This window comes from Camelus ferus, chromosome 6 (assembly GCF_009834535.1).
Source record: "Camelus ferus isolate YT-003-E chromosome 6, BCGSAC_Cfer_1.0, whole genome shotgun sequence".
NCBI classification, from domain to species: Eukaryota; Metazoa; Chordata; class Mammalia; order Artiodactyla; family Camelidae; genus Camelus; species Camelus ferus.
In genome coordinates, this window is record NC_045701.1 from 61848622 (window position 1) to 61875833 (window position 27212).

At 36.6% G+C, this 27212-nt stretch overlaps 1 protein-coding gene across 1 annotated transcript in view; it reads right to left on the bottom strand.

The window, feature by feature from the left end:
* Nucleotides 1-16440, bottom strand: part of SGPP1 (sphingosine-1-phosphate phosphatase 1) — a 33866-nt gene extending 17426 nt beyond the window's left edge. Inside the window, exon 1 of the mRNA XM_006177762.3 lies at nt 15605-16440. Within this exon, the coding sequence (XP_006177824.3) occupies nt 15605-16300 (696 nt within the window). The 5' untranslated portion in view covers nt 16301-16440. The remainder of the gene's footprint in view (nt 1-15604) is intronic.
* Between the last annotated feature and the right edge of the window lie 10772 nt (nt 16441-27212).

Genomic DNA, 27212 nt, shown 5'->3' on the forward strand with positions numbered 1-27212 from the left:
CATGGCATACTATAAAAAATTAAACACAAAAGAAAGCAGTAATGTAGGCAATTAGAAGCAAAGACATACAGAAAAAAATAGTAAAATGCCAAGTCATTCCTTATCAGTAATTACTTTAGATGGGACTGGTTTAAACTCTCCAATCAAAAGGCAGAGATTGGCAAGATGGATAAGAGAACATGATCCAACTACATGCCACCTAGGGAAACTCACTGGATCCAAAGTCACAAAGAGGTTGAAAGTGAACAAATGGAAAACCACATTTTATGCAAACAGTAACCAAAAGAGAGAGCTAGATGGCTACAGTAATATCAAACAAAAGAGACTTTAAGTCAAAAACTGTTACTAAAGTCAAAGGACAGTATATATTGATAAAGGATCAATTCATTAAGAAGATATAATGGTTATAAACATAACTGCACCAAACAAAGCCCCCAAATAAGTGAAGCAAACATTGATAGAATTGGAGAAATAGTTCTAAAAACCAGTCTCATCAGCATTAAAAACCTGCTTTTCCACCTAGCCCTTTTCCTAAACGACACTCAACAGATAATTTAAAGTTTCTCCATCACCGTCTTAATCTTAACTCAAGACTGTTGCAAGTTTAACATTTTTCATGCTGTGCAGTCTTTTGAAATGTGCAGGCCAGGCAGCACTACAAGAGAAGAATTTAATATTTTCCTTATTCTCAGTGACATCATTTCATTGGCTTTCAGCCTCACAACAATGCTGTCCACTATGCTTTTTTTCAGTTGGTCATCATCTTATGAATCCACAAATTCAGCCATCTTTCCACCTTTTCCATAGCTTTATCACACACTACAGATAATACCTGAGCATTTCCAGAGTGGCCTTACACACACACTGGTGAATTTCCTCTTCCCTTTCCTATATGTACTATATTATTGATTCCATTAACAGGACTATAACTCATGCCTGAATGAATCTTACCTAATACCTTTTTTTTTAAGCATATCACAGCCTTCTTGTGATTAGGAACACTAAACAGCACTGCAGCCTGGGGACCCTTTTAAACAGCAAAATTAAAAAAAAAAAAAAGACATAAAAACACAAAAAAAGTGGCACTAAACAGACTTTGAAAAGGACTCTTGTATCATAGCTGAAACAAGAAAGCAGACCACTGCCTTGTTCAGTGTTGGCTGAGAACACATACACCAGGTGACTCAATATTCTGACCACTCTGCACATGTCTGAATGTACTGAATCTGGGGTTACAAATAAATTCTACTGTGTAGGTAAATTTACAAATACGTAATCCATGAACAATGAGGATCAAGTGTGTGTAGAAATTAAGCTACTCTTAAATAACATGGGCCAAAGATGAAACCACAGGGAAAATATAAAATAGAAACAAATAAAAAAGAAAACACAATACACCAAAAATCATGTAATGCAGTAAAAGCAGCACTCAGAGGGAAATGTATAGCAGTGGAGCCCTACATTAAAAAGAAAGAAATCAGTCACAACTCTGTACCTTGAGGACTAGACAATGAAGAGCAAACTAATGCTAAGCTAGCAATAAACAGCAGGGAAGTAATAAAATGACAAAAATGGAGAAACATGAAACAGAATAGAAAACAAGAGAATCAACAAAACTAAGTTGTTTCTTTGAAAAGATCAACAAAATTGACAACTCTATAGCCTGGCTGACAAAAAAGAAAGAAAGAAAGAAAGGAAGGAAGGAAGGGATGAAGGAAGGAAGGAAAGAAAGAAGGAAGGAAGGAAGAAAAGAAAGAAAGGAAGGAAAGAAAGAGTGCAAATAACAAATCAGAAATGAAAGTGGGGACATCACTACTGATGTTACAGAAATAAAAAGGATTATAAGAGAAAACTATGAACAATTACATGCTAACAAATTAGATAACTTAGATGAAATACGCAAATTCTTAGAAAAACACAAATTACCAAAACTGACTCAGAAGAAATATAGTCTAAACAGACTCATAACAAGTAAAGAAATTTAATCAGTAGTCAAAAACCTCCAAACAAAGAAAAGCCCAGGTTCAGATGGTTTCACTGCTAAATTCCACCAAACATTTAAAGAAGATTTAATCAGCATTTCTCAAGCTCTTCCAAAAACAGAAGCAGAGAAAACACTTCCTAACTCATTCTATAAGGCCATTATTACCCAGATACCACAACCGGACAAAGACATCACAAAAAAACTACAGACCAATATCCCCTGTGAATACCGATGCAAAAATCTTCTATAGAGTATTAGCAAACAAAATCTAACAGCACATTTAAATATTATACACCATGACCAAGTGGCATTTATCCCTGAAATGCAAGGGTGGCTCAACAAAGAAAAATCAACCAACATAATATACATTAACAGAACAAAGTAAAAAACGAAACCACGTGATCATCTCAATTGGTGCAGAAAAAAGCTTCTGACAAAACCCAACAGTCCTTCATAATAAAAGCTCTCAAAAAAACTAGGAATAGAAGGATACTTCCTTAACATGATAAAGGGCATTTATGAGATACCTACAGATAAATTTATATTCAATGGTTGAAAAGACTGAAAGGTTCCCACTCTGCCCTGCAAAGATTAGAAACAGAAATGGATGTCTACCTCCAACCACTGCTACCTAACTGTATTGTAAGTTCTAGCCAAAGTAGTCAAGAAAAAGAAAGAAAAGACGTCTAAATTAGAAAAGAAAAAGTATAACTATCTCTATTTACAGATGACATGATCTTAAAAATAGAAAATCCCAGGAATCCACAAACGACTGCTAGAGTTAATAACTGAATTCAGCATAAGTTGTAGGGTACAATATCAATGCACAAAAATCAGTTTTGTTTCTATGCACCAGCAATGAGCAATCGGAAAAGGAAATTAAGAAAACAATTCAATTTACAACAGCACCCAAAAGAATAAAATACCTAGGGATAAATTTAACCAAATAAATGAAAGAATGGTACACTGACAACCACATAACATTACTGAAATTAAAGGCTCTTATCTTTGACACAGGATATATTTATACACTAGGATATATTTTATATATATTCTATATGTACATATATATTACATGTGCTTATATACTTTAAATCAAAGTACACATTAATAAAATATGTACTAAAACATTTTCAGCTCAATCCATTGTTTTAACAAACATATTTGTTGTCATCTTAATTACTATTTCAGTTTCAAACTCTTAAATCACAACAATTTAGCAAGAAAACTCATCAATAGAACTTAATTATGATTTAAAATATATTTTATATCACAAACCACAATCAGGAAAGTACTATTTATTACCAAACTAGTTAATGTAGCCTTCTATTAACAAAATAGGATCCATTTCCCAATTCCTATTACAGGGAAGGGATTTATGAGGGAAAAAAATAAGGGCTACATACTACAGCTTGTATCATTTTAGAGCTGCGGGCAGACCACCGCTTTCCAGATAGTTAAGATGAAAAGGAAATTCCTAATTCCCTCTGCAGAAACCAGAGTAGAAACAAAAGAAACTTAGTAAATCCATTCTTCTGGGCAGTTTCCAACTCATTAATTCATTCCAACTCCAACCTAGCAAATAATTCTATATCTAACTGTCTCTTGGATAACAGAAAATTTCTCCCTTGTCTAGTGTGGATTCTGTGGAATTTTTTTTTTTTTTAACCTTCAGTTCAGTTCTCTAGGGTTGGGAGCAAATCTAGTCTGGGATGACAGTAACCCTTCTGGAGCTGCCTCAGCACTTAGGGGAGTAAGTGGAGTAGAGGCAGTTCATTACAGTAGTTTCCAAAATGCAAAAGGCACTGTAATAGAAAACTCAAACTCTGTCTTCTCCACACTGGCAAATGTAGCAAATCATTAAGAGCCCCACTTTCTATTTTTTAAAACATCAGAACTAGGAAGACTAGGAAGGACCAGCTCTCCACTTTTGCTCTGCCATAGCAATCTAACCAAACTTTCTCTCACTTCTGATACATATTTGTCGAAAGGTCCTTCCTTCACTTCACTTCACTCTCCACTTCTATCCCTACCTAACCCAATCCTTTATCTCTGAAAAATAAACTGACTGGGTTTTTAATACCCAAAATTCAATCCTAGGCAGATGTTACAAGAAATGCACGTGAGTTTGTTTACTGAGATGTTAACAGATTAATTTAACATAGTTTACTATGTACCAGGCACTATTCTAAAAGCTATACATGGACATATACACACTCATTGTCACATTTTTTTCTCTGTGAGTTATCATAACATTTTGTGTATATTTCCCTGTGCTATACAGTGTATATGTCCATGAATAACTGAAAAATTGTGCTGAACACTGGAATTTGACACAACATTGTAAAATGATTATAAATCAATAAAAAATGTTAAAAAAAAAGACAGTGTACGTATAAAGGCAGCAAAAGAATAATATTTACCTGCATGATGCCTTTACAAAATAATAAAGATATAATTATTTTAAAAAAAAAATAAATAAAAGCTATACAAACATTAGCTCATTTAGTCATCAGAATCCTAAGGGGTAGGTGTTCTAATTTATATCAAACAGGCCCAGAGAGGCCCTAGATCAAACAATTATTAAATTACAGAGCAGAGATTCAAACACTGGAGGTCTGATTCCCACTCTGAGCTCTCTTAACCACTATAGTAAGCTGTATAAAATGTGTATAAAGTATGTTGTTTGTTTAATTTTTTATATCCCTAGGATCAAAAATATCACTCAGATATTTTTTTTCTTTTTTTCTTTCTTCTTTTTAGATATTTCTTACTTAGGTCTTTCTTAGAATGGAGGCTAGGTACAAATTTCAGCTAATTGGAAGTAGAAAGGATCATATTAATTCCACTCCCCTCTCTTTACAGAATAAGAAACAGACCCAGGGGATGCTAAATATTTAGTATTATATTCTAGTGGCCAATTCTGATGCCTTTTCCAATTTACCTTGACTATTACTTTACACTTTTATCACTACACAAATAGGCAATAATTTTAAGTTTGGCATGGGTTCCTAGTTTCTGTTTTCTGAGAATGTTGAGCCTTGTCTGCTGAATATATGTATTTCCTCTAAAGAGAATGTTTTTACTTTAAATATTTAGATCTTATCAAAAAGATGAAAGAAAATGTACAAATCCTTCACACTCTCTAATTAATAAAAATTTACCAAACCCCAAACAGATTACAAGACCTCCTAGATATTTTTAATTTCATGCCACTATCCAATCATGTCATTGTAAACTGTATTACATGAACACTTATCTAAACATTTCCTTCAGTTATTCTACCAAATGGTGTTATTCTTAATGATATGCTTTCCTTAGCTATTAATCACACATAATCAGAATTTTTTTTTTATTAGGACATTTTCCATTCACATTCATTGAAATCAGTAAAAGAAGAAGAAAATGACTTGCAATTAAAGCAATTACAGAGACTATCTTTAGAAGAATTTTAAAAATTTCAAGGAAACTTAAACATGAGGCAGAGGTAGGACCAAGAAAAAAATTATAAACTTAGGCAACCTTTCTGGAAAGCATTTTGTCAATACAAAAAAGAGCTCTAAATGTTTACATACACTGACCCAGTAACCTCTCTCCTAGAATTCTTCACTAAAGACATAGAAATGAGGGCAAGGGTTATATGTAAATATGTTTATCATAAAATTACATATACCATGCAACAATGAATAAATCAATATTTATGGATTATAATCTAGTGGTTTAAAGATCAGTTTTTGGAGCTACACAGATCTGGCTCTAGCCACTTACTGTATGTATTTATTGGGTCTCTAAAATTGTAAATAACAGACATCAAATTATCTTGAGAAAAAAAAAAAAAAGAGAAGGATACAGAGTATCTCACATAACCCTAGGGCAGAATGAGGTTAAGCTTCAAGAAGAAACTGGAATTATAAACTGGACAGTCACAGGACCACCCCTTCTTTGTACATATCCACTTCATTTTTCTTTTTCTGCAAATTAGCTTCTCTGCTCTTCAGTCTACATGGCAGATGAAGGTTTCTGAATTTACTACTTCTTCATAGAGGAAACCTGCTCAAACTCAGTACCATTTTCAGTTCCTGATGGGCAAGATTATGTAGAGAAAATACGGCAGTCCTGTAGGTGAGGGAGCCTTCAGGGGGTTGGGAGTTAGGCAGACTCCCCAAAAGGTGCCTAGTTCTTCAGGTATGGGACCACGGGCTAGTTTCATAGTCTCTTTGCAATGTAGTTTCTTCATCTATAAAGAAAATAATATTAACAGTAAGGACAATCCTATAGTATAAAAAGTATTTTGCAGGTATAGGAAAATACTTTATTCATTAAAAATGCTTTCTAGTTTTTACCGATAGAAAATTTATGACATAATGTATTAGTAAGAATTCTCTAGAGAAAATGAACCAATAGGATATATATGTATACATATATATTGAGAGATTCACTGTAAAGAATTGGCTTTAAAAGGAAACCATAAACAAAATGAAAGACAAGCTATGGAATGGGAAAAAATATTTGCAGACAATGCAACCAACTAGGGATTAATTTCCAAAATATACAAGCAGCTCACACAGCTCAGTATCAAAAAAACAACCCAATCAAAACATGGGCAGAAGATCTAAACAGACATTTCTTCAAAGACATACAGGCACATGAAAATATGCTCAACTCACTAATTATTCGAGTAATGCAAATCAAAACTACAATGAGGTAGTACCACACCCATCAGAATGGCCATCATCAAAAAGTCTATAAATAAGGGGGAGGTTATAGATCAGTGGTAGAGTGCATGCACAAGGTCCTGGGTTCAATCTCCAGTACCTCCATTTAAAAAATAAACCTAATTACCTCCCCCCAAAATTAAAAATATATATATTTTTAAGTCTACAAATAATAAATGCTGGAGAGGGTGTGGAGAAAAAGGAACCCTCCTACACTGTTAGTGGGAATGTCAATTGGTAAAGCCACTACAAAGAACAGTATGGAGGTTCCTTAAAAAACTAAAAATAGCGTTACCAGGGGAGGTGGAAATAGCTCAGCAGTAGACTGCATGCTTACCATGCACAAGGTCCTGGGTTCAATCCCCAGTATCTCCATTAAAAAAAAAAAATACAGTTACCATCTCATCCAGCAATCCCACTCTTGGGCATATACCCAGAGAAAACTCTAATTTGAAAAGACACAGGCACCTCAGTGTTGATAGCAGCACTATTTACAATAGCCAAGACATGGAAGCAACCTAAATGCCCATTAACAGATAAATGGATAAAGAGGATGTAATATATGTATATTTATAATGGACTACTACTCAGCCATAAAAAGGAATGAAATGTCACTTGCAGCAACATGGATAGACCTAGAGATGATCATACTAGGTGAAGTAAGACAAAGACAAATATCATATGATATCACTTATATGTGGAATCTGAAAAAAAAAATGACACAAATGAACTTATTTACAAAACAGAAACAGACTCACAGAGATGGAAAACAAACTTGATTTGTTTTGCTACTGGGGAAAAGAGGGGAGGGACGGATAAATTGGGAGTTTGGGATCGGCAGATACCAATGTCGACTGAAATAAAATGCACAACCTAAAAGCTGAGAGTTATGTTTTATTCAGTGGACATCTCTGAGGACTCGAATCCCTCGAGCCTGGGATGACAGCCTCTCAGAGTAACCTCTTACTTGGTCTGGTTTACCTGCCTCCAGTCTTGCTTCTCTTTAGTCCATTTTCCATACTATTGATATAAGAGTATTTCTAAAACACCAATATAATCTCCTTGAGCAAACAGACAATATTTGTTTTATTCACTCTGATATCTGGAGAGCTTATGTTATTGCCTAGTACTTATTAGAAATATGAAGAGATTATATTTGTGGAATTGAATGTCATTACCTTGATTAAAGCTTTTTAGTCAATGAGGAAAAAAAGAAGTATAATTAGAGCAGAAAAATATACATGTCATTATTCTCAGTTGACATGATTTTTTTTCTAGAACAGATGAGAATAGATTACAGATGAGAATATAAATACAAATAACTAAATTAATGAAGAGTTGATCAAAGTTGTATAGGTGATCAATGTATAAAAATCAAGTGCATTTCTGTATTCCAGCCACAGAAAGTTAGAATATTTGAATTTTAACAAGATATCATTTACAACAGTAACAAAAAAATAAAGTAACCAGAAATAAACCTAACAAAAGATATGCTTGATCTATATGGAGGAAAGTATAAAACTTCATTGAAATACATATAAGAAAATCTAAATAAATAAGATTTACCATATTCAAACATAAGAAGATTCAGTATTATAAGGCTATCAATTCTCTCCATATTACTTTATAAATTCATTGCTATTTCAGTAAAAGTCCAGACAGGGTTTTACATGGAAACTAAAGATCTGATTCTAAAACGCATATTGAAAGCAAATATTCAAAAATAGCCAACACAGTTTTGAAGAATATGATAAAGAACATCCAGAAACAGATACCAAGACTTATTCTAAAGCAACTACAGCAGTTAAGACAATGATATTGATAAACAGACAAACAGACCAGTGACATAGAACAGAGAACCCAGAATTAGACCCATACACATATGGGAACTTGATATATAACATAAATGGCATGACAGGTAAGTGGAGAAAGGATAAACAATTCAAAAATGGCACAAGGTCTGTTTATTATTTATACCAGATCCATACCTCACAACACACACAAACCAACTAAAGATGCATCAAAGACTTAAATGCAAAAGGACAACTTTATCTTTCCAATTAAAAAAAAAATAGCAAAAAGATTTTTCTTTTAGAGCTAGACAAAATCTGAAGTACACATAGAAAGATAAACAAGTTAAAACAGGAAGAATTCTGAAAAAATATTTATAAAGCTATAATAAGTATAATAGTCTAGAACTTGCACACAAAAATCAGATATATCATTCTAAATCAAGTTATGGTTACAGACCCAAACATATACCTATATTTAATATACGATAAAAGTGACAGTTCAAGTAAATATGGAAAAATGGACTGTTCAATAAATGGAGCCATTGGGAAATATCAAGTTGAATTCCTTCCTCAAAACAAGATGGTTCAAAGATTTAAGCATTAAAAAAAAAAGAAGAAACCATAAAAGTACCATAAGAAACCATGGTAGAAAGCCATCCTAATATTACACAAAACCTAAAAACTATAAAACAAAGGACTGAGACATATAAAGAAAAATTTCTGCTTGGAGAAAAACAAAGTCAGAAGAGAAGTTACAATTTAGGAAAACACTTCCAAATTACCACAGTCAAAAGGCTAATTTCACCACATAAAAGGCTTCAAAAACTAGTAAGTAACCCAAGAGAAACAAAAACATGTCCACACAAAAACTTATGCAAAAATATCCATAGCAACATTATTCAAAATAACTAAAAAGTAAACCCAAATTTCCATCAGCAGATGAAAAGGATAAATAAAATGTGGTATATCCATCCAATGGCATATTATTCAGTATCAAAAAGGAATGAAGATACATGTTATAATATAGATGAATCTTAACACATTATGCTAAGTGAAAGAAGCCAGTCACAAGAGATACTGCATGCTTCCATTTACATGATATGACAATAGTAGGCTAATCTATAGAATGGATTGGTGGTTGCCTAGGGGTGCTAGGGATTGGGGGGAAATAGGGAGTAACTACTATGGGTATGAGGTTTCTTTGGGGGATGATGAAAATGTTCTAAAGCTGAGTGTGTTGATGGTTGCACAATTCTATGAATATATTGAAAGCTACTGAATGGACTATTATAAGTGGGTGAATTGTATGGTATATGAATTACATCTCAGTAAGGTGTTATTTATAAAAAAACAGAAAACAGTAAGTAGATTTAAGAGGATTTCTCTTTCTGCCCTTAAGTGATTAAATGTTGTAAGAATAGCTGTTCCACTGTAACCAACCAGAAAACTACACAAACGATATGAAAGAACGGTTTTCAGAAAACAAGTAGCACAGGACTGTGATTCATGAGAAAAGGGAAACAAATGAGAAGAGTCCTATGATTGCCCTGGCTTGCTGCTAGAGTCAGTTTCCAGGCTGTAGCACAGAAGAAGAACCAAAACAATTCAGTCCACTGAATTAATGGGAGATAAACAGGAGTTCCCAGAGGCCAAAGCAGCTATAATTTCCAGGAGAGTACTAGGAAGGGACTCCGCACAGAGGGAGAGGCCCAGAGATCTGTAGAGGCATCTCTGCAAATTGCTGGCTGAGAACTAATCTGTGCATGCATGGAATGAAAGTCCACCAGGCTGGGAGAAAACTATTGGAAAATAGTAGGACAAATAATTCCCAAAGCTCACAAAGGCTTGTAACTGGTTTTCCAACAGGCGCAGTGCTGAGGGAATTGGGTTGTCTCTGGAAGGTTATCACCTTAGTAGTGAGACTAAATTAGCTCTAGATTATGGTTATTCTAGACCCACTCTAGAAAGCCTAAAAAGAGTAAACTGACAAGTAATTTAACTGTAACTATATTTCATTCTACTTGATGAGTTTATCAGAAAATTAGGTATTGTAGAAGAAAAGATCAGTGAATTTGAAGTCATAGCAATAGAAACTATCCAAAACAAAGCCTGGAGAGCCAAAACACTATAATCACTGCCACCATTATCATCATCATAATCATCATCAAAGTATTAGTGATTTATGAGTGACCAGTGTTAAACAATCTAACATACATGAGATTGAAGTTCCAGAAGGGGAGGATGTGGGGGAAGAAGGGAGAAAAAAATTATTTCTAGAAATAATGCAGGAACACTACAAAAATAACAATGTTTTCTGAATTTTATGACATATATAGATGGAAAGTGTATGACAATAGTACAAAGGAGGGAAAAGGGGAAAATGAAGTATACTGTTGCTATACTTGAAGTGGTATAACATTATCTGAATGTAGAGCATGGACTTAAAGGAAAAAAAAGAAAACCAAAGAGGTATAGTCTTTAAAAATTAGTAAAATACCAACAATCTAATAGAAAAAAAATAGAGAAAGTCTTTGACTACGCAGTACTGGAACAGTCAACAGTCAACTTTTAAATAAATTATGTTAATATACTGGAACATCATGCACATGTGAAAAAAATCAGATAGCTCTCTCTACTGCAAGCACAAAGTTAGTACTCTTTAATTTTTGGAGAAAAGAAAAGGAAAATCTTCATGATACATTTTTAAGTGAAAGAGGCAAGGTCTAGGATAGTATGTTACCTTTTGTATGAAAAATAAACTAGGGGGAGGGTAGAGCTCAATGGTAGAGGGAATGCTTAGCATGCACCAGGTCCTGGGTTCAATCCCCGGTACCACCATTTAAAGTTTTTTAAAAATAAATATATATGTATGCCTACAAAAGTAAAGACTACCTCTAGAAGATTGATCAAGAAACTTCTAACAATGAATCCTTCTGGAAAAGAGATCCTGGAAGCTGTGGAATAGAAAAAGAAGAGAAATGTACTCTCTTCTTCATATTTTTATGTAAATATTGAATTTTCTACAATCCATTACCTATCCAAATAATTTAAAATCAAGAGTTAATAATAAGCACTTATAAAATCAGGAAAATGTGCATTTCAAACACAAGTATCACACAAGATAAAAAAGAAATCAAGTAGCAATCCAATTTGATTTTTTAATAAACTGTGTTTCTTCCCAGAATGATCAGTTTCCCTTGACTCCTAAAGCCTTTTCTGGTCTTTGTCATTTGTGACCTACTTTTGTAACTCCTACTTCTTGCCTTTCTTCTGTTTACCTTTCCATGATCTCACAGGTATCTTCCTTTATTATCTATAATAAGCTATATTTTGATAGAATATCTTATGTTCTTTTTTCCCCCCTAAAGCCCTCATTATGTTTAATTTTTTATTTATATTAGGAAGATAGAGAAAAGGAAGGGTGGTCAAATCAGCATTTAATTTCAGTTAACAACTTACATCTTTAAAACACAAATACTTGTGCTTATTGCACATGTATGTACACATAATCTTCTCAAGGCATATAAAAGCTATTTTTGTATTTTAAGAACACACTCGTATCTATTTGAAAAATTTTATTATTGCAAAGATTATTTAAAAATCACAAAGTGTGACATGAAAAGAGTTTTTTCTCTGAAAGCTCTAGGGCCCGTCTATAAAGTTTAAAGTCAGCCTCTGAATCACTAGCTATGTTACTTTGACTAAATCACTTACCCTTTCTCTACCTCAGTCTCCTATCTGTAAACTTGTATTCATAATAGGACCAAACACTGGGATATTTTAAGAGCAGAATAAATGCAGTAACAGACATTTCAAACAATGTCTGACCCAGAGTAAGACCTTAATAAATGTTAATAATGTTAATAATGCAACCATTAATATTACTAAAAGTAGTGAAAACATATTACCCGGGACTATCTGGGAATGGGTTAGGCTATAAAATGTGTGATGTCATTCATTTTTAAAAAATGAAATTCATCTAAACTTGCTTAATGTTATTAAATCAAGTATATAATTAGAACTCATTCATTATATGTTGTCTTATTTAAAAATTAAGCCTTTTTATTTCTGAAAAGAGCGCGTGGACATAAATACAAGAGGAGTGCCTTATTTTTTTAATTTCAGATTGTTTTTCAAAGGACTATGCTCTTAATACCTGATGTTCTTTATTTCTTATTTTTTCCCAATTCAGTCTACAAAAAATCCTAATAAATAACATGTGAACAATAATCATTATCTTGTCCAATGGATCAAGTTATTTAATACACATAGAAATGCCATAACACTTTCTATCTTGCATTACTGTAAAATTTCTAAAAAATAATTCTTCCAGTATACCAAATGATGGTTTAGAGCCATACTGTTTCAATCTCCATTTTTGCATTACCAAGATACTGCAAGAGGATTCAAAGAATAGAATTACAAAAGAACTGAGACAGCAATGTTGGAGAAATATAAAATATATTATAAGGATCAAGAGTTAATTTTACTGAAGGGACTTTAGAAAGTACATTTTTCCCTCAAAAATACTTGGGGAACTTCAGTAAAATGTAATACCCCTCACTTACCTAACGAATCAGAATCTCTGGGAGTAAGGTGCAGAAACCACACTTTTAAGCAAGCCCTCAAGTAATTTTTTTGGTTTACTGTCATTTTAAGAAGAAACGAGGAATAATGAAACAGAAAGGGTTATTTTAAAAGGCTCCATGTAAGTGAATCTTGACCAGATTTCAAGTAGGAACAGTAAGTGGCATGAAGGGAAGAATGAAGTAGTTATTCCAAACCAAAGGGATGGCATGTAAGATGACTCAGTTTCCCGAGAGATTTCGGCATCCTAAGCATATAGAAGTCCTGAATAAGAAGTAGAGGCACAAGCAGGTGGACACAACTGTCAACCAAAACTGCTATTAATTACAAAAACACTAGGCTTTTGTTGTTTAATTCTTATCCCACTTTCCAATACATATATTTTTTTCATTACTCACTCTAGAAATATAAGCCTCCTAAGTACTAAAATACTAACTGGTAGAGAAGAGGACCAAAATAACTTAAGCAAAAGGAAGGCCCTTTTGTTTTCAAGTCATAACAAGGATTTTTTTAAAAAGTAAAAAGGTAGAAAAGTCATTTTGGTTTTTGTACTAAGTTATGTACATTTATAAACATAGAACATTCATATAAGAGACTTTCTTTTAAAACAGCTAACCAAAAATAAACAATTATTCAAATTTGGAAGTTCATTCAAACTTAAGAGTGAAAACATGTAAATGAAGAAATAAACTGATTTTACAGATTAATTCTAATGCAACTGGTCAGCTTCCAAACCTGTAAAATTACAATTTGAGACTAGGTGATTTTTAAAGTCTTGTCCAGCTCAAATTCTAAAACAGTATGATATATAAATTCCTCAAACTTTGTATTAAATATACTAGGTTGTTCAAAAACTATAACATAAGCATATTCTGACAATTCAAATAACCCCAAAATGTTAAAATATTGATAGCTTCATCCCATAAACAGTCCAGCAGTACTGTTCTCAGACTCTGTTAACATGTGTTCTGAATGATGATGAGCCCAAAACCATCTTCTCTTACTTGGACTGCTAATATTAATAACATGCCACATAGCTACACAATGAGGAGTTACAAAAGGCGTTATCATTATGGAATCCTGAAAATCTCTTAAAAATAAAGAGAAACATCATTAGCTAACCAGTAAATATCATGCCCAGCATAACTCAATGACAATCTTAAATTCTGAAGCATCTAGAGTAAATAAATTTGAAATATTTATCTATCACATAAAACAGGCAGTACTACTTTACAGTCTGAATATTACTGTATATCTCCTGTGGTTAAATAGGAAAAAAAAAACTTCCCATGGTAATCTTCCCTTATAATTCTGATATTTCTTAGTATACACAGTACATATTTTCCATGTTCCTGTATGAGAGATGCACTGCACGGAAGTGTCCATGGGGGCAATTAAATCTGAGATAAGTGAGCTTATCATAATGGAGTTTTAAACAGAATGTGTATTTCTCACTGTAAGATGATTCTGTGTTGTAATGGGAAAATAAAATCAAGGGAGTCTGATTCCTTGGATTCTTCACAGTTATTAACTTTATTCTTAAATTAGTGGACTGGTCTGCATCTGCAGGATGAACAAACCTTACAATTTAAAAGACAGATAACTAACACAACATTGTAAATCAACTATAGTCCAATAAAATTTTAAACAGAAGCAAAGAACATCAGTCTAAGAGTAAATTTTGCTTGTATATGAAAAAGAACTCACTTCTAAATTTAAGTAACATTTACAAACCATGATGAACTGAAAACTGTCAGGCTGATCTTGCTGTCATACTTATCATTTTTACAAACCCACTTAGTCTGATGAAGAATCCTAATTTTAAGAATAACTTTAAAAGGGTGCATTTACAGACAGAGTTCATTCAACAGTAATACTGCAGCTCAACAACTGTTTGTACAGATCTGTGATCCAGAAGCTAATTAAACTTTGTGTCTATCAGCAAATTAGCAACCACACCCCTTAAAAGAGCACTCAGGCGGTGCTCCATTAACTTTCACAAAGGGTGGCTTTCATTTAAAATCCATTACTTCATAGCCTGGAACGACCATGTTTGTTTTAAAAACACTGTCTCGGAGTAAAGCCAATGACTTTATCTACGCCTGAAACAATGTGGGGAAAGGCACCACATATAACTGGTGAATCTTAGTCACCCAACGATTAATTAATTATAAGGACATTATTCTTAATCATAATAACGTTCTCTGCATCACAAGTATTAAAGCCATTTAGAAACTCAACCAAAGCCCGATGACAATGTATTATTAGCCCATGAACAGTGTTTCTTTTAGGTTCTAAGAAAGGCATTAGTATAAAATACAGTTTGACCGCTTAGTCTCCAGATTTCCCCTGATCGTTTTACGATCATTTTTAAACCTAGAAAGGGCCTGTCTGCGGGTACTGTGAAAACCTGTGCAGAGAGGTTTGGGAGGGGAACATCCAAACTGAAGTAACTGCGGAGATCAACGAGGATCCGACTTCTTTAACTCCCCTAGGCTGAGCGGGGAGAGAACAGGGAACCTTACCTGCCAGCGGCCATAGGTGAGGAGGATCATGGAAATGGGGATGGCCGTGCCGGACATGGCGTGGGTGGAGGGCATGCTGTACTCGGAGTTGTAGAAGACCTCCAACTTGACCACCGGCGGCGAGGCGGGCCGCGGCAAGCGGATGATGTCCTTGGTGCACTGGCCCAGGTACATGACCAGCACCCAGATGACCACGAGCCTCCGGCCCACCAGGGCGTCCAGGTTCCAGATCCAGAAGGGGAAGAACAGGATGTAGAAGAGTTCGTTGCCCAGCTCCGTGCCGAAGCAGAACAGGTAGTAGAGAGGCCAGTTGCTCACGTGGGCCAGCTGGCCCTCCTCGCCCGTTAGCGAGTTGCGGCGCAGGGCGCCCGCGCGCCGCGTTGAGGCCGGGCCCAGCTCGGTCGCCAGCCCGTTCCGCACGCCGTTGGGGGCGCCGCCGCCACCAGGCTTGGAGGGGCACTGATTGCGGTCGCTCCCGGGCGGCGTGGGGCCTCCGGACGCCCCCAGCTGCAGCTCTCGGCGCCGGCAGTCTCCGGCGGGGGGCGCCTCCGCCTTCTCATCCTCCCTCGGGTCCGCGGTGGCCGTGGCGGTGCGGCTCGCCGGCGCTTCCACCCCGCACAGCCGCTGGAAACGGGCCACTTTCTGCGGCTCCTGCAAACTGCCGGCCAGCTGGGCCAGGCGCTGCCTCAACGACATGATAACGGGACGGCGCGGCCCGCGGACCGGAGGACGGCGGCGGGAGGGTGGGGCGGCCCCGGCGCAGCTCCGAACCGTCCCCGCGCGCCTGGCCAACGGCAGCGCCAGCCGCAGCGGGAGCTGCACCTCTCTCGCCTCGCTCTGCTACGCCGGCTGACGGCGCCACAGGCCACAGCGGCCGCCGCGCGCCCCCGCCCCGCGCGCGCTCCGCCACCGCCCGCGGCCTCCACGCGCCGGCGCGCGCCGTGCCCCGCCCCCACCGCGCCTCAGGAAGGGGACCCGGCCGCGCGGGCTCGCCCCGAGCGCATCCGGGCGGCGTCAGGGGCGCTGAGGCGCCGCGGGGCGGCGGCCTTAAGGTTCTGCTTAATACCCACCAGGCGTCGCGGCACTCGGCGGGCAGGACGTCGCCCGTCCCCCTTCTCTATCTTCAGCCCTGGTTCCCCTCAGCCTGGGGTTCCCGACTTCCCTCTGTCCAGTGTTGACTGGGAGAGACCACGATCCTGGTGCCAAGTTCGGCGGTGCTGGTGCCAAGCACCCGGACGGCCTTTTAGCCCAGAATCAAACGGTGAATGAAGGAGAAGTAAGCACCACGCGCCCGGAATTCGGACTCAAGGAATCACAAGTAATTACAGACCTGTCCCTGACGGTTGATGTCCTGAAAGCCACGTGCCAATTAACTAGTGGGAGCAAGAGTTGATGTAGATCCCAGCCAGGACAATAGTGTGTCATTGATTATCAAACGTTCAGAAATAGCCGAAGTAAAACCAAAGAATCACTGAAGTAGTAATTAGTAAAAGTGTATTGTGAACACACCAAAAGGACAGTTTGCAAACTGGGAGCACTGGGACCAAAACGTGGAGTGAGGCTCTGGGGTATATTGTTAGCATCTTAGGCAGTGAGACTTAAGTGACTATTTCTTCTTCATAGTGATTGGTTATAATATTAGAATTTTCAGTGGTTACCTCATGTCAACCTTGGGAAACAGTTTTGTTTATGATTTCCAGAGGCATAAGCAAAAAATGACTCAGGTCAAGTTCGTCATAAAAAATAAGCTAAGTTAAACTTTATTTGTTTGACTAAATTGGATTTGTCTGCCCAGGGAATTTTCAAGGTTGGACTCCGTTCGGTTTTATTTTTCACAAATATTTTGGTGTGGGAGCACAGTTATTCTTGACTTACATGTAGAATTTCCTTTTATTAAATTCCAATAGCTAGTAGTCTTGCACAGAAGAAATGTAATTGGTGGCTTAATGCATTGGGTAGATTTTTGGGTCTTTTGATAAAACTGGTGTAGAGACTTAACTTTCATGTCTCACAAGTTACCAACTTGACTTCTAGAAAGAATAGTTTTTATTAGAAGGACTCTGAACTCTAATTCTAGGAAGTTAATTCAAGTAAGGTGAATGTCTATAATTAAAAATTTTGAACTTCTTCCAAGAAACAGGCTGGAAAATTCCCCTCCCTTATGTTATTAGAAATATTTTCTTCTTTTCCCAGAGAGAATTATTCTCCTCCTCCTGCTCTACTTGTTAGGAGGTAGCCATAGAAAGATGAATAAATCATCACCTGTGCCCTCAAGTTGCTCACAGTATAAATGGGAGACAGAGATAGACCCACCTCTGGGGTGCAAAGCAAATGGTAAGTGCTAAAATAGAGACATAAGCAATATGCTCTGGAAAGGAGAAGCGGCAAGTTGACTGGGGACAGCAAGAAAGATGTTAAGAGGTGATCCAGTTGAGCTGAATCATAATTAAAGGCAAGATATGAATAAGTGGAGAAGCCCATTTTAGGAAGAAAGAAATTGAATAAAGACAAGGGATGGAAATGTGCAAAGATGTATTTGGTAAACACTTAATAGCTTATAGAACACAGCACTGGAAGGGTAAGAGATTGGAAGGGGGTTAGAAAGGGAAGATAGGACCAAATTGTAAAGGCTGGGGATTTTATTTTGTAAACAGAAGGGAGGCGTTGATGGCCTTTAAGCTAGACAGTGACACCGTCAGAACTGTACTTTAGAAAGATGACTAGGACAGAAGTCAGAGATGAATTGCCAGAGGTCAGAGACCAAAGGTCAGGTAAATAATTAGAAGACAATTACAGTAATCAGGTGAGAGATGATGAGTGCCAGAACTAGAGCTGGGGTTCTGGGAATTGGAAGGAAGATTTGAGAGGATTTCATTTGAATCCATCAGTCTGCAGGCAAATAATAGTCCATCCCTGACTGGAACACATTGTGTCTAATATTGAGGCATTTATAATCTAGAGAGGAAGACAAAACATGAGAAGACATGCAAGTATATTCAAAGGTGTAAAGCCAGACATAATAAACAGTTCTAGGAAGTGAGATATAAGCAATCTATCCGTGGAATGAGAAGCAGGGAGGTGGCACTGGGTTAGCTACGAATGGTTCTGTAAAACAGATGATTAGCTGACATTCAAAAACAAGGAGCAACTTGGTTTATAAAGAAATGTGGAACAGCTTCGGTGAGTTAGTTTACACATGCTTTCCTGTGAAAACAATTTGTTTACAGGGTGATTATTCAGATTTATCCAAGAAATTTTTGATTATGGGGACTATTTACCCTAAAGACAGCAAAAAAAGAGGAAAAAATATAAAACAAAATGATTTTTGCAGATCTTCCTCAACTTTCAAGGGGTTACGTCCTGCTAAACCTATCATAAATTGAAAATACCGTAAGTCAAAAATGCATTTAATACACCTAACCTACCGATCATCATAGCTTAGCCTAGCCTACCTTTAATGTGCTCCGAACACTTATATTAGCCTACAGTTGTGCAAAAGCATCCAATACAAAGCCTATTGTGTCATAAGATGTTGACTGTCTCATGTAATTTATTAAACACAGTAATGAAAGTGAAAAATAGAATGGCTGTATGGGTACAGAATGGTTATAAGTGTGCAGGTTGCTTAACCTTGTGACCTAGTGGCTGACTGGGAGCCCTGCCCTGCCCGGCATCTTCTACTGCATATCCCTAGCCCAGGAAGAGATCAAAATTCAAAATTTGAAGTACAGTGTCTGCTGAATGCATAACACTTTTGCACCGTTGTAAAGTCGAAAAATCTTAACTTATACCATCATAAATGGGAGACTGTCTGTATAACCCATGGCTAAATTATGAGTCCTTCAGCACTGGCAGATTTTGTCAGCATAAAATATTCTCTTTAAAGGTAGTGGTGACAGAGATGAGGGGAAATGGGGACTTGGCCTATGACTGCTCTAAAAAGGAACAAGAATGCAAGTTGACAAAACTTGGAAGGGCTGACACTGTCCTGCTGGTGCAATAGATCTGTTAACGATAAGGACAAAGTCTTACTTGTAAACCAAAGCCCCACTGTGGAAAGACTAGTAATTCTGGTGGATTCTATTCTACCCACTGGACAAAATGGGTAGGTTCCCCAAGATTCTTATACTTTGGGCCAGTGAGAGATTGGGTGATATCACCTCAGTGGCTAAACCTTTAATTTCTAAACTCAGAAACATAGTAGACATATTTCTTCCTTTAGAGAAATCTAGACGGCAGGGAGAGAAAGTGAAACTGCCCCAAACAGCAGCAGGAACAGAAGGTCTTGAAGATTCCTACCAAGGTTTGAGCCCCTCCCTATGGTGGTTCCTCAGGCCACCTCTGCCGCCTGGCCTTTCCTGATGCTTGACTCTTCAGTCATTCCTTGGATATCAGGAGTCAATACATTCCCCTTCTATTTAAGTTTGTTTGAGGTGGGTTTCTTTTATTTTCAAATAAAATGTAATCATACGGGTGGTTAGAGGCAGAATTAGAACTGGAAGACAGATCTGATTGCTGATCTACAGCTTTGCTGACAAACAATTTTTTTGTTGCTGCAAAATCTGCTGCAGTCCCCCAGAGGCAAGGACCTGTGCTCATCTTCTAATTCCTTTTCCTTTCCACTAACATAGTGCTGGGAGCAAAACAGAAACTGAATAAAAAGTTGATGAGTTACTATAAATGTACGCAGTTATGGAAAGAACACTGTCTTGATTGAGAAGAGCTCGATTTGGAACTTGGATCTGCCACTGGCTTCCTTTAAGATCCAAGGCAAATAAATCACTTACAGTCTCAGAGGTATAAATCCTCGCTGCAAACTGGAGAGAATAAGAGTCCTTATGGGATTATGGAAAGGCTAAAATGACATTATATAGGTGAGAAATTCTTAAACTCTAAGGTGAATTAACCAGAGGGTGTACCTTGGAAATTTTATTATAAGAATTGAATCTGATATCTTATCATTTTAACATCACTATACAAATATCCATCATTGTCTCAGACTCAGCATATTCATATAGAATATACTGTCTTCATACTTCTGACTCCATTCGCCACCCCCTGAAATCACTTCCCTGCTTTCAAAACTGCTTTCTGAAAGGCAAACCTGATCACAGTTCTATCCTGCTTAAAACCCTTCAGTGTTTCCCCATAGCCTTCAGGATAAAATTCACATTTTACTTTGGCATTCACAAAGGATTAAATTTAGGTCTCTCAGGATACATGAGGGAAAACAGGTGATTGAGGTATAGTTTACCCAGAACTTTGGTTTCCCAGAGGCTGTTTGGCTACCTCCTGGCTTTTTGTTGTCTTCTCCCCTCCTCACAAGATATGCACACTGAGGGGACTTTTAACAGGGAGAATGAGGGAAGCCAGGTGCTATTCAGGCCTCATATACCTGGTCATCATCATCCTGCTCCTGCGTCTGCCTCTTCCCTCTGCCCTGGCATGCTCACTCTATTTAGTTATTTTGAAATGAAGTTCTTGGAATATTTCATGCTTCCTCGTGTCAATTCTCGGTGTCACATCAGTTCATATTATTTCTGTCTTGAACTCACTTTCTTCCATCTCTCACCTGGCTGAATCCTTCAAGACTGTCTCCTACCCTGGAACATGAATTCGTTGAAGACAGAAATAGTATCCTTGATTTCTATATCCCTCACACCTAAATGTTTTCAACCAAAAAAAAGAAATTTTATATATATATATATTTTATATACTTTTACATAAAATATATATATATAAATTATATGAAATACATATTTATTTATATATATATATAACACAGAAGGCTACAAATGAGAAAAAGTCTATTTGAGGGCTTAAGAATTGCAATTTGGGAAACTCATATTCAGGTAAAATCAACAGTGTTTCAGAGAAGGGAAAGAGTCAGGGGCTTATGGAGGCAAAAGCCATCAGGCTGTCCTCTGACATAAGAAAGGAAATGTTTGTCCTTAAGGGATAGGCCGTCATGAGTTGAGTTATTTTAGGGTAAGGGTCCAACAAGTATCTTGAGTTCCTGGCAGATGTTCCAGATGCCTTTGTCAGGTCAGTAAGTTGTCAATAGGTCAGATTCCATCCGTGGTGAGATGGTGAGATAAGCACAGGTCAAATTTCCTCAGTGGCCTCCTGGCTCCATTTTAGGGAGGTCTCTTAGCAACACCAACTCTGTTTTGATTTTCCTTTCACAATATTTACTGAAAAACTGAAGGAATATATATGAATGAATGAGCTTCAGAAATCCTTTCCTGCAGAACTCCCCTAGAAAGACCCTGAAGTCTAAAGAGATTGTTAAAATGTATATGACCTTGATAATTTGGCTTCAGTTCATTCCCAGCACAGCTGTATGTGAAAAGAGGTTATTCCCTTGTCCATTGCTCATACAAATCTTTGAGAGACCTGATGATCCTTAGAGATGCCAAAGGTCTATTCAAACCAGTGTGTCCAGTAGCTATTTGGTGATGAATTCTTTGGAGTTATTTGACTTAAATGATCACTAAGAAGTAAGTGAAGCTTTTCCTTTTTTGGATAGCCAGTTTTGATAGTAAAGGTATCATTTATTGGATCTTATTGTGCAATATGTACTATTTGATATGCTTTACAGATAGTAACTAATTTAATCATAATAACCCCATAAGGTAAATCTTCTTTCTACCTCCATTCTACGTATGAAAAATTGAGGCATAGAAATATCAAAGAATGTGGTTGAGGTAATAGAGCTGGTAAGTAGTAGAGCCTGCTTTCAGACACCTGAAACCAGAGCCCATACTCTTAACATATTAAGCTATATTGCCTCCCAAGAGGTCTTAAAACGACCAGTTCAATCTTTGCTATTATCTTACTACCATTATTATTTAGGAAATTCCATCTTCTGCTTTATTGTAAACAATGTTCAATTGACTTCTGAGTCCTGAACCCTCATTTTATCTCCATTCAGTTTTAATTACAAGAGCAAATATCAAGTGCTTATCAAATGTTAGGCATTAGGCTAAGGGCAGAGAATATGCATAGAATAAGTACAGCCATGCCCTTGAGAAGCTTATAATCTAGAAGGAGAGAGAAAAAAATGTAGACAAGTTACTATAATAAAAGACAACTGTGTTAAATACTTTAAAGGAGATACAGACACAGTGTCAGGGGAATAATAATGGAAGAGATTAATTCCCAAACAGGGAAGGAATAGCATATGTGTTGGATAGAAATTCAGAGGGGGTAAATTTGGAGGGAATACGTTCAAGGCACAGAAAAAGAAAATGGGCAAACACAATGAGACTGGAAAAAACAAGCCAGTTTTAGAAACGGCTGAAAGCATTTAATGGAAGGAAGAAAAGATGAGGCTCAACCTCTTGGAAAGACTTAAAGCTACACTAAGGAATTTGGACTTTATTCTTAGGCAACAGAGTGGGGAAAAAAAAAAGGAGAGCAAAAAGAGTGCAAAAGAATACTGAGGTTGGAGTAGTAACCTTTAGAGAGATTAATTTGCTAGCAACTTGAGAAATCAGGAGTTAGTAATGGACAAAGATGAGGTTAGTAAGGGCCTGAAGGAGAACAGTAGCAGTGGAAAAAAGATGGCAGATATAAGATATTCAGAAACTATCTCTATTTAGGATGAAATAACATGAAATTACTTTAATGTCATATTCAAAATCATACTATGCCAAATAAACAAATCTGAAAGGATCATTCGGGGGAAAAGGGGAGACTGTTGCAGTAGGGAGGACCCTTGATCAGAACACTGGCCAGCATAACAGGAGTTGGGCAAAAAGAGTTTTTCTTTTATAGAGAGGTGTGAACAAGGCTAGAAAGAACCAGGTGAGGGGATGTGGGGTGAAGGGGTGGGCTGATGGTCAATCAGAAATGTTCCACCCTGAGGCCAGACTCTTCTCAGGGAGCTGCTCTTAAGGAGGGGCTGTGTGCTGCCTCCAGCTCAGGGTGAGACCAAGTTTAGGCTCCTGGGGGAAGGAAAGAGCTTAACCAAAGTTTGGTTATTTTCATTCTGTTCCTGTAGATCAGTGGGGACAAAACAGTTGAGTTGCTAATCATTTACAAGGCAAAAGAATGGGGATTCGGAGGGTCTGTGTATGGCACTGTCACAGATAAGGCAGGCATTTTATCCAAGTCCTGTGGGGAAGAATGCTTCCTTGCATTCCTCATAGAGGGTGAGGGACTGCTTAACCTTCAGGTAAAGGTCAACATTGTCAAATAAAACAAGGAGGCATTACTTTGTAGTCAGATTCCTGTTGAGGAGCAAAGGTGTTAGTGTTCTTCGGATGTTAAGCCCAAACATTTAAGTTTCATTTCAACACCTGGGCAGTCAAGCACTCACACACCCACATCGAGTAATAGGACAAAGACTCTAGTATTTTACAATTTATCTGGAGCTTAGTCATTCCATTGTTTTCAGAGCTGTTCTTATTACAGTTTAGTGCCCAGGGCTAGTCCCTAAGCATAGCCGTGGTTGCCAGCTACTGAAATTATTGCTGAAAGGTAAACTGCAAAGAGAAGATTTTAGGCTTCAAACCTGTAATTTGAACACTGTAGTTTTTCAATTGTTGAAGTTCAGGATAACAAGGAGAGCTGATGTGAAGCAACCTTAGATTTTCTCAGTGTGAGGCTAGAAAAAGCTGAGATTTTAAACATCCAGTCAAGGAGTAGACAAAGATTCTCTCCTGGACCAAGCCTAACTCGACCTTGGGCTCAGCCCTTGGCCACTGAGTCGTTTTAGCCAGAATCCTGCTGAGTCAGTTTAGTGAAAATCCCCTACCGTAGGTATATGGTCACCCTCACCATCAGATCAAATTCCTCATCCTGTACCCTTGATGTCTTATTATCCTGGGCCAGCTTTCACCAGGAATCCTGTTGAGTCGATCTAGGAAGAATCTCCCTCACCCCTGATGTTTCCTCTTAGTACTATTCTATCCACTGACGTCTCTCCTGCTCCTTGTCTGTAAATCCCCACTTATCCTTGTATTCAGAGTTGAGCCCACTCTTTCCCCTACCACAAAACCCCCAATGCAGTAGTGCATCTTAAGTGAAATCTTCCTTACTATTTTAAAAAGTTATGAAAATCTTTTTAGCAACACCAACAAGTTCATATATATATTCATATATACACCCTAGATCCAGAAGTGGGATGTCACTTCAAAAGCAGATCTCTATTGCTTTATTCTTCTTTTTCATATTGTTTTGATTGTTGGGTGAACAAAATTATTTAGTTTCATGTGTAAATTATGAGTATTATAAATCCATACCATTTCCATTTACTAAGTAAAAGAAAACAATCTTTTGACTTCATAACTTCCATTTTTTGAATCTTTAAGTATCAGAACATCAAAAGAATAATGATGCTTCATAGTTTACATAGTATATTTCCATAAAATTGACTTTCATATACATTATTTCATTTGCTCCTAATAGTGATACTGTAATAAATTATTATCACTAATCTATAGTTGAGGCAACTTAGAATGTGGCAGAACTAGAATGAGAATTAAGTCTGCTGGGTATTGGTGGAATACTATTTTCCTTTTACTATACTGCCTTATATATTACATATCTGGAAAAATATTCTATGTAGGAATGCAAGAAGATTAAATTGAAAGGAATGATAGTGGTAGATGAAAGCATTTACTTTGAATATATCTGTCTCACATGCATTCTTTGATTGGTTCATTTTGGGCAAGAATAATATATGTATCTACAGATGTATCTATTTCTCTTCTATAGATAAATGGCACTCCTCAACAGTTTTTAAGTATGTTAATGGAAATGGATTGAATGAATGTTTAGGGCTGTATGCTAATACTGAATTTATTAAATATATATATAAAATGTTGGGGATTCCACAACTGATATAGTTTTTAATGTACCATTCCATAGAGTAGTATTTAATTAGACTAACATGGCCTTGATAACCAAAATCAGAAAAGGACAGTGCAAGAGAGGAAAATTGCTGGCTACTTACACTCATGAAATAAGATGTGGATATTCTAAACAAAACGTTAGCAAATCAAATCAAACAATGAATTAAAAATGCCTGCATATTGGATTTGTCCTAGGAAAACAAAGTTGGTTTACTAGTAGACAATTGATCAATGTAATTTACCGCATTAACAGATCTAAGGAGAAAAATGTATGATCATCTCAGTAGATAAAGGATAAATATTAAGTAAAATCCAACATCCATTCACAACAAAATCTTTTTTTAAAAATTAGACTATAGTGGAACTTCCTTAACCTGATAAAAGTTACCTGCAAAAATAAACTATACCAAACATTTTACTTACTAGTGAAATATTGAACATTTTCCTTAAGACCAGGAGCAAGAAAAAGATATCCATTATTACCACTTCTCTTCAGCATTGTATTGGATCCTAGTTGCTTTAATAAGACAAAGATAGGTATGGAAGAAGCAAAATTGTCATTTTTTTGTAGATAATAAAATTTTGTGCATGTAAAAAATCTAGAAATTAATGATTAAAATTGATAAGAGAAACTGGCAAGATTGTATAAAAATCAGTATACAAAAGTGAATTACAATTCAATAGCAAAATATCAATAGCAAATATCATTTAGAAGATGTGATTTTTAAAAAGATGCTATTTTCAATGGCAACAGAAAAACCAAAAGTACCCAGAAATAAGTTTAATAAAATATGTATAATCCCTTTTTGAAGGAAATGATAAAATGTTATGAAAAGACATTAAAATCCTAAACAAATAAATATGTCAGGTTATTAAATAAGACTCAATTTGATAGTTTTAGTTCTCCCTAAATTTATCTACAGATTCAATTAAATTAAAATTTAAAACTAAGGAGATTAAAAAATGTTTAGTGGAACCTGATAGCTAATTCTAAAATTTATATGCAGTAAAAAAGATTAAGAACAGTGAAGAAGAAGGAGAACAGGGTAAGAGGACTTGATCTGCCAGATAACAAAACTTATTAAAGGACTGTACTAAGGAAGGCAAAGTACAATTGGCATGGACTTGTATGCAAAGACCAATGAAGCATGACAAAGAACAAACAAACAAGCAGAACAACCTTCCAGCATAATGGCCATTGCAGATCATGGAGGAAAGACTGAGCATTCAATAAACAATGCTGAGGCCACTGTGAATCTCTGTGGGAAAGCTACAGACCACCGCCTCATACAATATACGAAAGAAAATTCCAGGGAGGTTGAAACTTAACTGTGGAAGGCAAAACTTTAAACTTCTTTAATGATATATAAAAAAAATCCTTATTATATTAAGAGTAGAGGAAGATTTCTTCAACTAAGCACAAAAACAAACCATAAGAGAATAGTATATGGATTAGTTCAGTAGACATAAATTAAGAACATGGTGTATCAGAAGACACCAAAAAGAGTAATAAATTGAGAAGATACATAAAACTCACAAAAGATTAGTATCTAGAATAAATATGACTGTTAATAAGAATAAGACAAACTGATACAAAAAAAGTAGATACAAGACACAAACAGACATCTCACCAAAGAAGAGATTAAATGACTCATAACCATGTGAAAATATGCTCAACCTCTTTAGTAATCAGGGAAATGAAAATTTAAACTAGAGATACCATTTCACAATAGCCAGCCTGGCAAAAA